At 48.7% G+C, this 13957-nt stretch overlaps 1 protein-coding gene across 1 annotated transcript in view; it reads left to right on the top strand.

Moving 5' to 3' along the window:
* HIRA (histone cell cycle regulator) overlaps nucleotides 1–13957 on the top strand; it is a gene marked incomplete at both ends in the record, with an annotated part of 59260 nt that overhangs the window by 10650 nt on the left and 34653 nt on the right. The window contains 4 exons of the mRNA XM_080717396.1: nucleotides 3673–3735; nucleotides 5571–5681; nucleotides 6867–6957; nucleotides 8380–8474. Coding sequence (XP_080573522.1) covers nucleotides 3673–3735; nucleotides 5571–5681; nucleotides 6867–6957; nucleotides 8380–8474 — 360 coding nt within the window. The remainder of the gene's footprint in view (nucleotides 1–3672; nucleotides 3736–5570; nucleotides 5682–6866; nucleotides 6958–8379; nucleotides 8475–13957) is intronic.

Raw genomic sequence — 13957 nt, 5'->3', positions numbered from 1 at the left:
TACAGCTCCATACCAGACTGGCATGGAGGGGTGACTCGAATGAATACACCCGACTTGGTTCTTTTTAAAAATACTTTTTTTTTTTAGTATACATACCACATTATGAGTGTCTGAATTTTCTAAGACCTTAACCAGATCTCTCCCTCAGTTGCCATAGCAAAGCCAGTTTTCTCGTTATCCTCCCTCATAGACCATGATTGTACATATAGCATTTTTTCACTTACTACTTTGGGTTTTTGTTTTGTTTTGTTTTGTTTTGTTTTTGCTGGTTTCTTTGTTTTGTGATGCTGAAGATTGAACCCAGGGGCCTTCTACCCCTAAGCTACTACACTCCCAGTCCCCCCTCTTTTATTTTGAAACAGGGTCTCACTGGGTTGCTGAGAGCCTGACTACTTGCTGAGGCTGTCCTCACACCTGCAATCCTCCAGTCCCAGCCTCCTAAGTATCGGGATTATAGATGTGCACCACCCTCCCTGGCTTGTCGTTTTCTTTCTTTCTCCCTTTTTTTATCCTTTGCAGGTCTGGGGATGGAACCCAGGGGCATTTGACCTCAGAGCTAGCCCTAATTTTTAATTCTTTATTTTGAAACAAAGTCTCACCAAGTTGCAGAGGTCCTCACTAAGTAGCTGAGCTTGTCCACTAACTTGGATCCTCTGGTCTCAGCCTCCAGAATGCTGGGATGACATGTATGCACCACCACACCAGGCATTGTTGTTTCTTAATTGTGGTTGTTAATACCCTCCACCCTAAGGGAGCATAGTTATTAATTTTCTAATGGAGGTAGGAAGAAGAGAGTAGATTTATAGAAATTCATTTTGCGATAATTTTTATGGTACTGGTGTTCCTGGAAACCCTTCTACCTCTGGGCTACACTCCTGACCTATTTTTTATACTTTTTTTTTTTGTAAACAGGGTCTCTTAAGCCAGCACAGCTGGCTTCGAACTTGCACGATCCTCCTGTCTCCACCTCCCAAGCGTGGGATTACAAGCGTGCGCCACCACGCCCGGCATTGCAGATAATTTTAAAGGACTATCTCTTTAGAGGGAAGCCAGGTGTGGTGGTGCATGCCTGTCATTTCAATAGCTGGGAAGCTGAGACAGGAAGATAACAGGTACAAGGACAGCCTTAGCAATATAGTGAGGCTTTTAGCAACTTAGACCCTGTTTCCAATTAAAAAAAGAAAAAAAAGAAGGAGAAAGAAAACGCCAGGCAAGGTGGCACATACATATAATCTCAGTACCTGGATGGCTGAGACAGGAAGAGTGCAGGTTTGAGGCCAGAGCAACTTAGCGGGACCCTGTTTGAAAACACAAAAATAAAAAAGGCTGGTGGTGTAGTGTGGAGATAGAACACCACTGGGTTCAGTCCCCAGTACCAAAACCAAAAGCCCTCCAAAAATTATCAGGAAAGGGGATGAAGAAACAAGGACTGTTACCAAAAGTTTTAAGTGTTGGCCAGTGTTGCATCTGAATGATGTACATGTTACTTCCTTCACTTTAATGGAGGGAAATGACCAAAACAGCTTGATGGTGGCTACAGTTTCCTTTCCTGCTGTGTTTTCAGTCTCCTGGCCACCTGACACTAGATGTCACTGTGTGGACCTTGATGGGGAAGGCAGAGAGGTCTGTGGTTGGAGGCATGGGGAAGCCGTAGGCAGTTCTGGGAGCAGCCAGGATGCTCCCCACCTGCAGGGGTTGGTGAAATCTGAGCCCCACTGCAAGGCCTCAGGGGCAGAGTGCCTGTGACCCTGAAGGGAGGTGGAATTCAACACTTCTGTGGCGTTTTATTCACAGTGATTGTTGAGGGGTTAATATGTGCCACACCACAGGCTCAGGGGCTTGGAGATGAATCCGTGAATAAACGACAAAAATCACTGAGCTCCTGGGCTTACTTGGCAGATGGGCTAGACAGACATACAGTAAAGGGATTTGCAGAGCCTCTCTGTGCCTCGGTTTCCTCTTCCATGTGCACAGAACAAGACTGTCAGAAGTAGCTACTCCAGGAGGCAGCCTGCGATTTCAAGTCCTGTGCTGCAGGAAGGCCTTGAGCTTTGGCTGGACTGGACCAGTCTGTAGAGGGCCTGGTCTTGGTGTAGGCCTGAACTCATGAGGGCCTCAGGACCAGGTCGGGCTGCCAGCATGAAGACGGCCCTGCTTTGGTTACCTACGTGGTAGCTTTGGTTGTTCTGGAATTCCAGGGGTACCAGAGATGAGATTCCCAACCTTTCCGGGGTCTCTGCTGGCTCCTCAGGACAAAACAGGGTGCTCGTGTTTTTGCCTGCTCACTCGTGGCCTCTGGAGGGCAGTGAGCGGAGTGCTGGGCATCGCCTGGGACCAGCACTGACTTTCCACGTGTGGGGCCTGGGGCGCCACCCACCTGCTTGCTGTATGGTTCTAGAGCTGGTGGCCCCCATCTCGTGTATAGTCCTAAGGATTGAACTCACAGGTATTCTACTTTGAGTTATTCCCCCAGTCTCCTATTTTTTTTTTTTTTTTGAAACAGGGTCATTCTGGGTTGATGAGAGTCTCACTACTAGGCTATCTTCAAACCTGCAATCCTCCTGTCTCAGCCTTCCAAGTACTGGGATAACAAGTGTGTGCCACCATGCCCAGCCCCTTGCAACTTTAGACCCTTAGCCTAGGAGTTGGACAGATGCCCACCAGGGCCCTTGATAACCCCCACAGTCTGCTTGGTTTCAAGTTCTCACAGCACTTCACCAGTCTGACCCACCCTGCTAGCTGTGGGTGCCTTCCACAAGCCCTGTGGGCTCCTGAAAACTAGCCACAGCCCTTTCCCTCAGCAGCTGGACTTCCACTTCAACACCAAGATGCTCAGGAGCGGACCGCTGTGGCTTTTGGTACAGCACAGACACCCAGGAAAGCTTTTGGGGCCTGAGCCTGATGGTGGAAGTGAGGCCCCTGTGAGTAGCAAGTCTTGTCCCTGTTCAGCTTCAGATGGCCAGTCAAAAAGCCCAGGAAGAGCTTGTGTCTTTTTTCTTTTTTTTTTTTTTTTTTTTTTTGGTCCTGGGGATGGAACCCAGGGACATTCTACCTTTGAGCTATACCCTCAGCCCTGTCCTGTTTTTTTATTTTTATTTATTTATTTTTGAAACAGGGTCTCACTGAGTTGCAAAGAGCTTCATTAAGTAGCTGAGGCTGTCTGCGAACCGTGATCCTCCTGTCTCAGCCTCCCAAATGCTGGGATTACAAGCATGCGCCACCACGCATTGCTGAGAGCTTGTATCTTTAAAAGAGCTTTGTGCCAAAAGAGGTTTGTTTGTTTGTTTGTTTGTTTGTTTGTTTGTTTGTTTGTTTGTTTTTTACCTGTGGGTCAGAGCTTTTCTCACAAGCAGCTCTGCAAACACAGGACCCAAAAGGTGGCAGATGAGAACCCCGCACCCTGCGGGCTCAGTGATGAACATTTGTCACTCTCTATGTTGGGCTGGCTAATGTTTCGTGGAGCTTTCTTCCAGCAAGTTCAGACGTTCACAGAAACTGTTAGATCGCTCCATCCGTATGATGGGTAGTTTATCTGTAGCCTGTTAATTTTGTCCTAGGTGCAGCAAGTAAAGATACTACTTGAATACTCAATATTTTAAAAATTCTAAGTCTGTTGTTCTTCTCCAGTGCATTATCAACCAAGTTAGATGTGTTTTTCTCCTTTGTTTCCAGGCAAGCCGATTTTTTCAGTTGATATTCACCCTGACGGGACCAAGTTCGCAACTGGAGGACAAGGTATGTTTGCAGAGTGCACGGGGGAGAGCGCTGCGGCCCTGCCCCTGCTCTACTTCTCCTGCTGTCCGCGGCCAGCTGCCAAGAGAAGGCTCAGTTTAAAGTGAACATGGTGGGCGCTACCACTGAGCTACATCCTCAGCCCTTTATTTTATTTACTTTAAAAAAAATTGTGGTGCTCAGGACTGAACTCTGGGGCATTCTACTTCCGATCTACACCCCTAGCCCTTTTATTTTTTATTTGGAAACAGGGTCTTACTAGGTTGCTGAGGCTGGCTTTGAACCTGTAATCCTTCTGTCTCACCCTTCCAGGTTACAGGCGTGAGCCACCAATGCCTGCTTTTATTTTGATACAGAGTTTTGCTAAATTCCTAATGCTGGCCTTGAACTTGAAATCCTACTGCCTCAGTCTCCCTAGTAACTGCAGTTATAGTCATGCACCACTGTACCTGGTAAAAATGTACTTTTGGGGGTACTGGCGATTTATCTTCGAGCTAAAACCCAGTTTCTTTTTCTTTTTTGTTTTCAAAAGGGCCTCACTAGGTTGCTGAGTCTTGCTAGGTTTCTACCGCTGGCTTGGAACCTGCCATCCTTTTTTCTCGGCCTCCCAAATACTGGGATTACTGGGGTGTGCCGTCGTGCTCAGCCTTCAAATGTGCAATTTTAATTCTGAACGAGTTAAATCAAAACTCTTTTTGTTTTTTGTTTTTTTTGTTGTTGTTGTTGTTGCTCTTAGGATTAAACCCAGGGGCATTCTATCTCCAGTTACACCCCTAGCCCTTTTTATTTTGATACAGGTTCTTGCTAAATTACTGAGAGTCTCACCAAGTTGCTGAGGCGGTTCTCAATCCTATCATCCCCTGCTTCAGCCTCCAGGTGCTAGGAATACAGGCGTGCTCCACCGCACCCAGCCAGGTATCTTTGTCATTCCTATTTGTTGAGTTAAATTTAGAATGAATATGCATCCCTGCACCAGGCTTTTGAGCATAGACAGTGGCAGGCAATCCCCAGGACAAGGACTCTGTCAGCCATTTTTCCCAGTGGGAAAGGGAAGGGATGATGAGACTACTAAGTTAGTCATGTAATCATTAGACACATTTTCTGGTCGAAGGAATTTGCTGTGGAGAGTAAAGATGCCCATGGCAGCTGGTACGGTGGCGCATGCCTGTAACCCCACAACTTTGGAAGGCTGAGATAGGAGGATCCCAGGCCCCAGGACAGCCTCAGCCTCAGCAGAGAAATACATCACCTATGACCATAGGAACCCCAAGTCCCCTCTTTGCTTGGTCTCCCGTTTATAGCTGACTGCAAAGGGAGAGAAGAAGGTCATGAGTCCTTTTCCTGTGTTCAGGGCACATTTCAAACTTGGGTCTCAAAGCAGCCCATCAGCTCTGGAACGGCCATGGATTCCAGGCAGTGATGTGAAGGAGAGGGAACCTTGGGAGAGACTGTGCTTTCTCCTCGCCTTCTAGGGTGCAGACACACGCCTGAAAGTGTCCTGAGGACATCTACTTCCATTCTCTTCGGCTTGCGCATGAGGAGCCAGTGTCCTGGCCAAAGTGGGGGTCTTCTGGGGGTGTCACAGCAGACTGGAAGCTAGACCGGAACTCAATCCCCTCTTCATTTCCTGCCCATAAAGTCAGGCTGCGCTCAGCAATAGCTGAGTACAAATTCTCTTGGGTCCTGCAGTTTGCATTAGCAATGCAAGCTCTGTCTCCTTAGATCTAGTCAGTTATAATTTATGGACTCTTAACTGAGGACTTCCCATAATTAATATTGCACACCAACATTGAGTTGGACTCTTGGCACATTAAGCTATTTCTGGCTCTTCGTTCCAGGGCAGGATTCTGGGAAGGTTGTGATCTGGAATATGTCTCCAGTCCTCCAGGAGGATGACGAGAAGGATGAAAACATTCCCAAGATGCTTTGCCAGATGGACAATCACTTAGGTATTACAGAGTGGCCCTTTGCAGGCTTTGCGTGTTGGCAGAGTGCCCAAGGTTAGCACATGTGTTTGTAATTAGAAAGATAAGGCCCCGTGCGGCGGTAACTCCCCTCGGCCTGCTGTCTGAAGGCACAGATGTTGGCTGCACACCTGGGTGAGTTATTCGGCAGAAGACTCGGCCCGCCCACAGAACCATCTTTGGACAGTCTGCAGGTACCTCTGGTGATTTCCTGCTCATGAGTCGTTACTGCCTGATTCCATGGGGCTTTGGGGCCAGCAACCGGACACAGTAGGGTTCTAGGAAAGGGTGCATAAGAGACCACTCACCAGAATGTTAGAGATTGGCACTGTGTCTCTCCAAGGCTCTGCCAGGACCCTTTGGGCTTTTGGACAGGGCTGTGGTTTCCGTTCCTGCTGTTGTGCCTTAGTGTCCCACCCGAGGTCCTCCATCAGTGTTGCTGGCCTTGGCTGGCAGCCTCTTCCTCTGCTCCGTGTGCTTGCCCCACACGCCTCAGTGTCCTCGCACCTGGAGCACACGTTACTCGCAGGCTGTGTGCTAGCTGCAGCTTGGTTAGTGTCCATCACATCCCATGTCTCCCAAAGGCTGAAGTCCTTGTTTCTGGAGGCTCTGCCTCCGCAGAGGCCCGGAGGATTTCTGCTGCTCTTACTTTATAAGTGCAGAATCAGTAAATATGCAGTGCTGACAGGTTTGGGAAATCCAAACTGGAAAGGACTGGCTCTGACAAGTAGGATTAAGTCAGAGTCACAGTTTTTATACCCTGCCAAGTTATTCCCCTAAAAGTTCCAGAGAAGGCATCTTGGCCATTTTGGCAGAGGCTTTCATTCTGAGAATAATCCCTATTCAGAAACGCATCTCAGCAGTAGGTGGCCCTTTGAATAATGAAGTTTGTCACTTTTCATGGGAATAAGTTCTTGTCTCTTCTGCTCAACACCAGCAGTTCTCAGATGATGATACCCCTACACACAGCTCGGTGATTTGTTATGGGATAAGCGGGGTAGTGCTCTGACTGAATTGTTTTTCTGGGGTCCTCACACAGTAGATGCCTTAATTCCTTAAATAGATTCGATAGCTTAGATTTTATAAACCCCTTACATCTTGCCAAATTCTGCATAAAGCAAGCAGGCATACTATTGGATTTTCATCACCCTATTTTTTTTTTCTTCCCAGCATGTGTGAACTGTGTGCGGTGGTCAAACAGTGGGATGTATTTAGCTTCTGGGGGAGATGACAAACTGATTATGGTGTGGAAACGGGCTACGTAAGCATCATTTTCCTTTCTTCACATTTAACTTTTAGAAGCTGCTTTGCTGGTCTTTATCAAAGTCGCCTTTCCCACCCTGGTGCTGCAGTCCACAGAGGACTGACTTCATAAGGAGCAGGAAGCGCGCATAAATCAGGGGCAGGTGGCGCGGCCGGGAGGCCACCAGCCCGCCTGCTGACTGGCCAGCCACCACTGGCAGGGCCGCAGGGCTGCCACCCGAGAAAGGAAGGGCGATCCCTTCTGGTGCTGACATGGTGCCCGTGTTGGTTTTGTTCCTCACGCGAAATTTCACATGGAAACCTAACATACAAAACCCTCTAGAAGTTGCGGTTCCGAGATGGAATCCGGGTGGGATCCAGAGCCTGTCCTCTCTGCCAGTTGCTTCAGTCTCTGGCAGCCTCAACCTGGGCGGCCCCTTGCCCTGCACCCAAAATGAGCTAAGCATCATCTGGAAAGCGGGATTTTTCTTTACTGCTTGGCCAACAGTCTCAAGATGAGCCCCACAGGAGGCTCCCAGGCGACTGGGCCAGTTGCTTGGAGCAGTAAACGGTGTGCCGGCGTCAGCCACAGGGCCCGGCTAGCCTTTCTATGGCTGTGGCCTTTTGGCGCCGGGGATCGAGCTCAGTGGCATTCTACCTCTGGGCTACACCCAGAGCCCCATTTTGTTTTTTATTTTGAAACAAGGTCTCCCTAGGTTATGAAGGGCCTCACTGAGTGACTGAGGCTGTCTTTGAACCTGTGATCCTCCACTCTCAGCCTCCCAAGCACTGGGATCACGAGTGTGCACCACCACGCCCAGCTAAGCAGAGCTTTCTGAGAGCCAAGGGTGACCGAAAGCGCATACCGCCTTCACCAGGCCTGCTGGGCTGCTCCTCCGGAAAGCATCGCTGCCCTAGGCTCACCTGGTCTCGGTGCCTTGGGGGTTAAGGCAGGGCCATTTGATTCATTACCAGGGGATTTTAAAATTCTGTCGATTTTGCTACTTTAGCCCACATAAATAACATTTAGTATACAGCTGAGAAAAGTAAAAAAGTATAAAAAAAGAAAACCCTCTCACTACTCTAATAACCATGTTCAATATTTGGGTTTTTTTTTTAATGTGTATCCCTTACTTTTCCATGTATGGATGATAGCCATGTTGTGTGTGTTAGGTGGTATCATTTTGTATATGATGTCCTGTGGCCTACTTTTTTCACTTAGTAGAATGTGAACTTTTTCCTGTGCGAGGTTTGTGTGTTATTTCATCAAGTGCATGGATCATAAGTTACCTAATCAGCCCCTTTGTTGAAAACCTAGCCCTTTGCAGCCATTGTGTATTTTGCTTTGTTCTGTCTGCCACGCTAAGCCACGCTGCAGGGAATATCTCTGTTCAGGGCCCGAGGACTCCAAGAGTTCCTGTCTGACTCCTCTTTTACACAGGTACATTGGGCCCAGTACTGTGTTCGGCTCCAGTGGTAAGCTTGCCAACGTGGAACAGTGGCGGTGTGTCTCCATCCTCCGGAGTCACTCGGGCGGTGAGTGGGGCCGCCTGTGGGGTTGGGCTGGTCCCTGGCAGTGCCTCCACGTCACCTACTTGTCAAGGCCTGTGCAGTCACTTTCTCTATAGTCTGCTGCCGGCCATATGCAGTCCCCCACTCCAACCCTCCTGGGCTGTACATTTATGTCTTTGATGTAGAACTTTCCGCGTTCTGCTGTTTATCCTGCTGAACTGAATCAGTACCTTCATCAGGGGATCATTGAGTCTGTAAGCATAATTTATCTATTCCCTAGAAACCAGCCCACAGGTTCCCAGTAGAAATCTTCTCAGCTCCGCCTGCCTAGGTTTGCAAATGGAAGAGGTGCGTTGTATAGGTTTAGGCTGAAGAGGAGTAAGGGCAGTCTTTAACACTCTAAAGGCCATTGCACTTTAGGTACCAGGGTGCCAAATAAACATAATTCCTACTTGTCCTGGAAGCCTGTGGTCCAGCCCAGGCAGGGGCAGCGATGATGGAGGCTAGGTGTGAGTGGTACGCAGGCGGCGTTTTAGCGCGGCTTGATCGTCACATGAGCAAGAGCAGCGCAGAGTTAGGCGGGCCCCGTGTGCGGGGCCAAGTCATGACATGTTGGTGAGGGGTCACTCATCAGGCACAGAGGGGAGAGGTGTAAGGATCTGCAAGACACAGGGCACTGTTGTGGCTGCTCCCAGGGAAAAGAAGGCTGTTTCTGTAAAGCTGCAAGGGCCTGAGCAGCCCTGCCCTTTGGGTTAGAGAGAAGAAGGAAGGACAGGGCATGGGGCGATGATGGCAAGTCCACACTGGTGCCTGCATCGCCAGAGGGTCCAGTACTGAGACTGCAGGGCAGCAGGCATATGGGAACAGACACCAGCTTAGGCCTGAGGATTGGGGGAATGTCTAGGACATAGGAAGACAGGACAGGAGCAGGTGGTTGGGAGGCATCAGCTGAACCCACGAGCGCTTTATCTTCAGCAAGCACTCTGTAGACAGCTTAAGGTGAACAAACCTCCCTCTCTGTTTTGGGGAGGCAGTAGTACTGAGGAGCATTCTCTTTCCAGGCTATACCCCCAACCCTTTCTTTTTATTTTTTCTTTTGAAATAGGGTCTCACTAGATTGCTGAGATCTCACTAGGTTAGGTTGCTGAGGCTCTCTGTGAACTTGCAGTTCCATCTTAGCTTTCCAAGGACTGGGCTTGCATCACCTTGCCACATCTACTTATGTTTTGGACTTCGAATGCAGATATTCGGGGGGGGGTTGTTTGTTTGTTTGTTTGTTTGTTTGTTTTGGTGGTACTGGGGATGGAACCCAGGGGCCTTCTACTTCCGGGCTACACTCCCAGACCTATTTTATATTTTTTATTTGGAAACAGGGTCTCTCAAACCAGCGGAGGCTGGCTTCGAACCTGCACAATCCTCCTGTCTCAGCCTCCCAAGTGCGGGGATTACAAGCGTGCGCCACAACGCCCGGCTGTTTTTTGTGGGGTTTTTTGTTTGTTTGTTTTCTGTGGGTCTGGGGATGGAACCCAGGGGCATTCGACCTCCAAGCTACACCCCCTGCCCTATTTTTTATTCTTTATTTTGAAACAGGGTCTCGCTGAGTTGCAGAGAGCCTCACTAAGTAGCTGAGGCTGTCCACGAACCGTGATCCTCCAGTCTCAGCCTTCCAGATGCTGGGATTACAAGCGTGCGCCACCATGCCTGGCTTGTTTTGTTTTTGTTTTTGTTTATGTTTTGTGGTTCTGAGGGTGGAGCCCAGGGCCTTTTCTACCTCCAGGCTATACTCCCAGACCTATTTTATACTTTATTTGGAAACAGTGTCTCACTAAGTCGCAGCCTCACTCAGTAACTGAGGCTGGCTTCGAACCTGTGGGATCCTCCTGTCTCAGCCTCCTAAGCGATGGGATTACAAGCATGCCTGACCACGCCCAGCTGACATTCAGTTTTCCAGTGTACGTGGACATCTACATAGGCAGGTGGAGATAGGCTTCTTTGAGTAGAGAGAGGCCCTGAGTAGAAACAGTCCAGTGGTAGAGCCAGGTTTGGAGCTATGGGAGTCGCAGGAGAGGTAAGTTGAGACAGTGAAGAGCACTGGAAGGAAAAAGGGATGAGTGACATGTGCACGGAGGGGAGGTCAGGCCGAGGGCTGGCCAGTGCGCTGGGCAACGTGAGCCCCTGGATGGCCTTGGCAAGTGAAGTTTGCACTGGTGTGGATGGGTCAGAGCCTCGTGGAGGGTGCTCCAGAAATACTGGGGAAAAGATATCAGAACTGAACGGAGCTGGGTTTTGTCAGGAGCCAGAGGAAGAGAATGGGACCGAGGGATCTCAGTTGGAAGAGAAGTGAGCACACGAACAGGGGGTGGCAGACTGGGGGAGTGCGCCCTTAACGCTGAGGCTGGTGGAGGGGTTGAGGGTGAGCGAGGCCACGGCCGGAGTGCGGAGGGTTAGGGATGAGACAGGGAGGGGTGGCCTCTGGGCCAGCCTGCGGTGAGAATTAACTTAGAAGCCAAGGTCGCCAAAGGAGAACAAGAAGGGTGAGGAACCCACAGCCTTGGTCTTAGAGATCCATCCTCGGGGAGTCACCAAGAATGATGGCAAGAACCTGATCAGAAATGGAGATCAAGTGCGGGAGGGTCTTGGCTTTGTATTAGTACACAATAGGAAGAAAAGGGGCCAGGCATGGTGGCACATGCCTGTACGTAGTCCCAGTACTTGGGAGGCTGAGACAGGAGGACGCAGGTTCCAGGACAGCCTCAAAAATTTAGTGAGGCCCTCAGCAACTTAGACCCTGTTTCCAAATAAAAAGGACAGGGAAGAGGGTAGTTCAGAGAGTAGAACACCCTGGGTTCAATCCCAAGTACCACCAAAAAAAAAAAAAAAAAAAGAAGGAGAAAAGGGGATTGCACATACACTTTGAAGACAAGCTCCAAACCTGCATGTCAGAGAAAGAGCTGCTGCATGGTGGGTTCCTGGAGCAGCAGGCACTGATCTCAAAGGGCGGCTGCGTGGACAAGTAGCCTTCAGAACAAAACATTCAAAGTTCCTGTAATTGAAACGTGGTGGGTTTGGGATAAAACTACTACCACAAAGAGGGCTACATGTGCCAAATATGTAGATGTATTGCCATGGAGAGGCCTCAGTCGCTTACCAAAAGGGGATTGGTTTCTCCCCACACGACATCCTTAAACAGTATGTGGGTAAAGAGAAATACACTTAGATCCCTACTAAACACAACATACACCAATTAAATCTAAGATGTTAAAGAAATAAACACTAAATAATTAAATCAGAGCCGGGCGTGGTGGCGCACGCTTGTAATCCCAGCATTTGGGAGGCTGAGACAGGAGGATCGCCTAGGTTTGAAGCCAGCCTCAGCTTCAAAATAAAGAATAAAAAATAGGGCTGGGGGTTTCCGCTTGGTAGTAGCATGCCCCTGGGGTCTCATCCCCAATACTGCAAATAAATTAAATAAATATTAAATAAATAAATCAGGGGGAAATATAATTGAATATTTATCAGATTTCAAGCAAGGTTGTTTTTTTTGTGTTTTTTTTTATTCTTTTTCCCAGTACTGGGGATTGAATCCAGGGGCATTCTACCTCTGAGTTACGCCCCCTAGCCCTATTTTTATTCTTTATTTTGAAACAGGGTCTCACTGAGTTTGCACAGGGCCTTACTAAGTAGCTGAGGCTGGCTGTAAATCTACAATCCTACTGTCTTAGCCTCCCAAGTACTGGGATTACAAGTGTGCACCACCATGCCCGGCTTAAAGAGAACATTTTTGAAGGTTAACAGGTATAGAAGAAATCACAGAGTTCTATATCTAAAGTGCCTTATAGGTAGGTGACTTGGTGGGGTTTGCAGCCAATGTCTATACTATAAGTAAGTCTGGAAGTTGCTAAGAAAACCATGCCTCATTTTGGGGTCCTATCTGACCACATCTTTCTCTGCTATGAAACGTGGTACTACAGTGAAATTCTGGTCTTTATTTTATTTTATTGTGATACTAGGAGTAGAAATCCAGGGGATTTCTACCTCTGGGCTATGTCCCCAATCCCCTTTTTGTATTTTATTTTATTTGTGGTACTGGGGGGTGGAACCCAGGGTCTTTCTACCTTCGGGCTAAACTCCCAGACCTATTTTATATTTTATTTGGAAGCAGGGTCTCACTAAGTTCCCGAGAGCTTCACTAAGTAGCTGAGGCTGGCTTTGAACCTACGTGATCCTCCCATCTCGGCCTCCCAGGTACTGGGATTACAAGTGTGCACCACCATGCCCGGCTCTATTTGATTTTTTATTTGGAAACAGGGTCTAAGCCGGGCATGGTGGCACAGGCTTGTGATCCCAGCATTGGGAAGGTTGAGAGAAGAGAATCTCAGTTCGCAGACAGCCCTCGGCAACTCAGTGAGACCCGGTTTCCAAATAAAGAATAAAAAATAGGGCTGAGGGTATAGCTCGGAGGTAGAAAGCCCCTGGGTTCCATCCCCAGTACCACAAAAATTAAAAAAAAAGAAAACCCAAGGCCTTGCTAAATTGTCGCGGCTCTCTTGCGTCAGTCTCCCAAGTGCCGGGCTACGACGCGGCCCCGCGCCGCGACTCGTGTCTGTGCCTGCCCTGCGAGTTCCGAGCACCTTGCTTCGCGCCTACTGTGTTGTCGCCATCCTACATAAAGCTCATACCGCGCACTAGTCACAAGAGAGGAGCCGATAGACACGAAGCCTCACCTCGCTGATGAGCAGATCAAAGTGAAAACACAGAAAGTCAATTAACTAACAGGAAACTGGGCATGACTGCAACTCCTGTCATCTCAGCACTTGGAAGGCTGAGGCAGGAGGATGGCAGGTTTGAGTCCAGCTTGTGGTAATGTAGTGAGATCCTCTTTCACAATAAATAAAAAGGGCTAGGAGCTGGGCATGGAGATGTATACCTATAATCCCAGTCATTCTGAGTCAGGAAGATGGCAGATTCGAGGATGGCCTCAGCAACATAGTGAGACTCTCAACAGCCTGGTGAGACCTTGTTTCAAAACAAAAAATAAAATTAAAGGAAAGGGCTATAGGAATAGATTGGAGGTAGAACACCCTGGATACTATCCCCAGCGTCACAGAAAGGTGTGGGGTAGAAAGGGGGTGCCTGTGAATGTGACTCAGGTAGAACACCCCTGGTTCAATCTGCACCACAAAAGAAGGTAGAAGGAAAAAGGAAGTCCCGAAGTTGGCACTGCACGTGGAAAGGCACAGAGGCCTTTGAAAAGCTGTCTTCAGTGTTATGAGAATGCAGCCGGTGAAGATGTCCAGGTCTCTGCCCAACAGTTCCTCTTTGGGATATCAGTCTCAAAGAAATCATCTGCAGTGTGGAGGGTTGCACAGGACACATGTGCATGAGAGACAGAAGCCCTTAGTGTCCGCGTCAGCTTGGCACTGTTCGTGGTGATGGGTCCTCTCGGCAGTCTAGAAAGTGGAGTAGAGCAGGAGCCTTGAACCTCTCAGAGGTGGTCTGAACATGAA

This window comes from Muscardinus avellanarius, assembly GCF_963383645.1.
Source record: "Muscardinus avellanarius genome assembly, chromosome: 21".
Classification (NCBI taxonomy): domain Eukaryota; kingdom Metazoa; phylum Chordata; class Mammalia; order Rodentia; family Gliridae; genus Muscardinus; species Muscardinus avellanarius.
The sequence above is the reverse complement of the archived record's forward strand: the minus strand, read 5'-3'. Positions and strand labels throughout refer to the sequence as shown.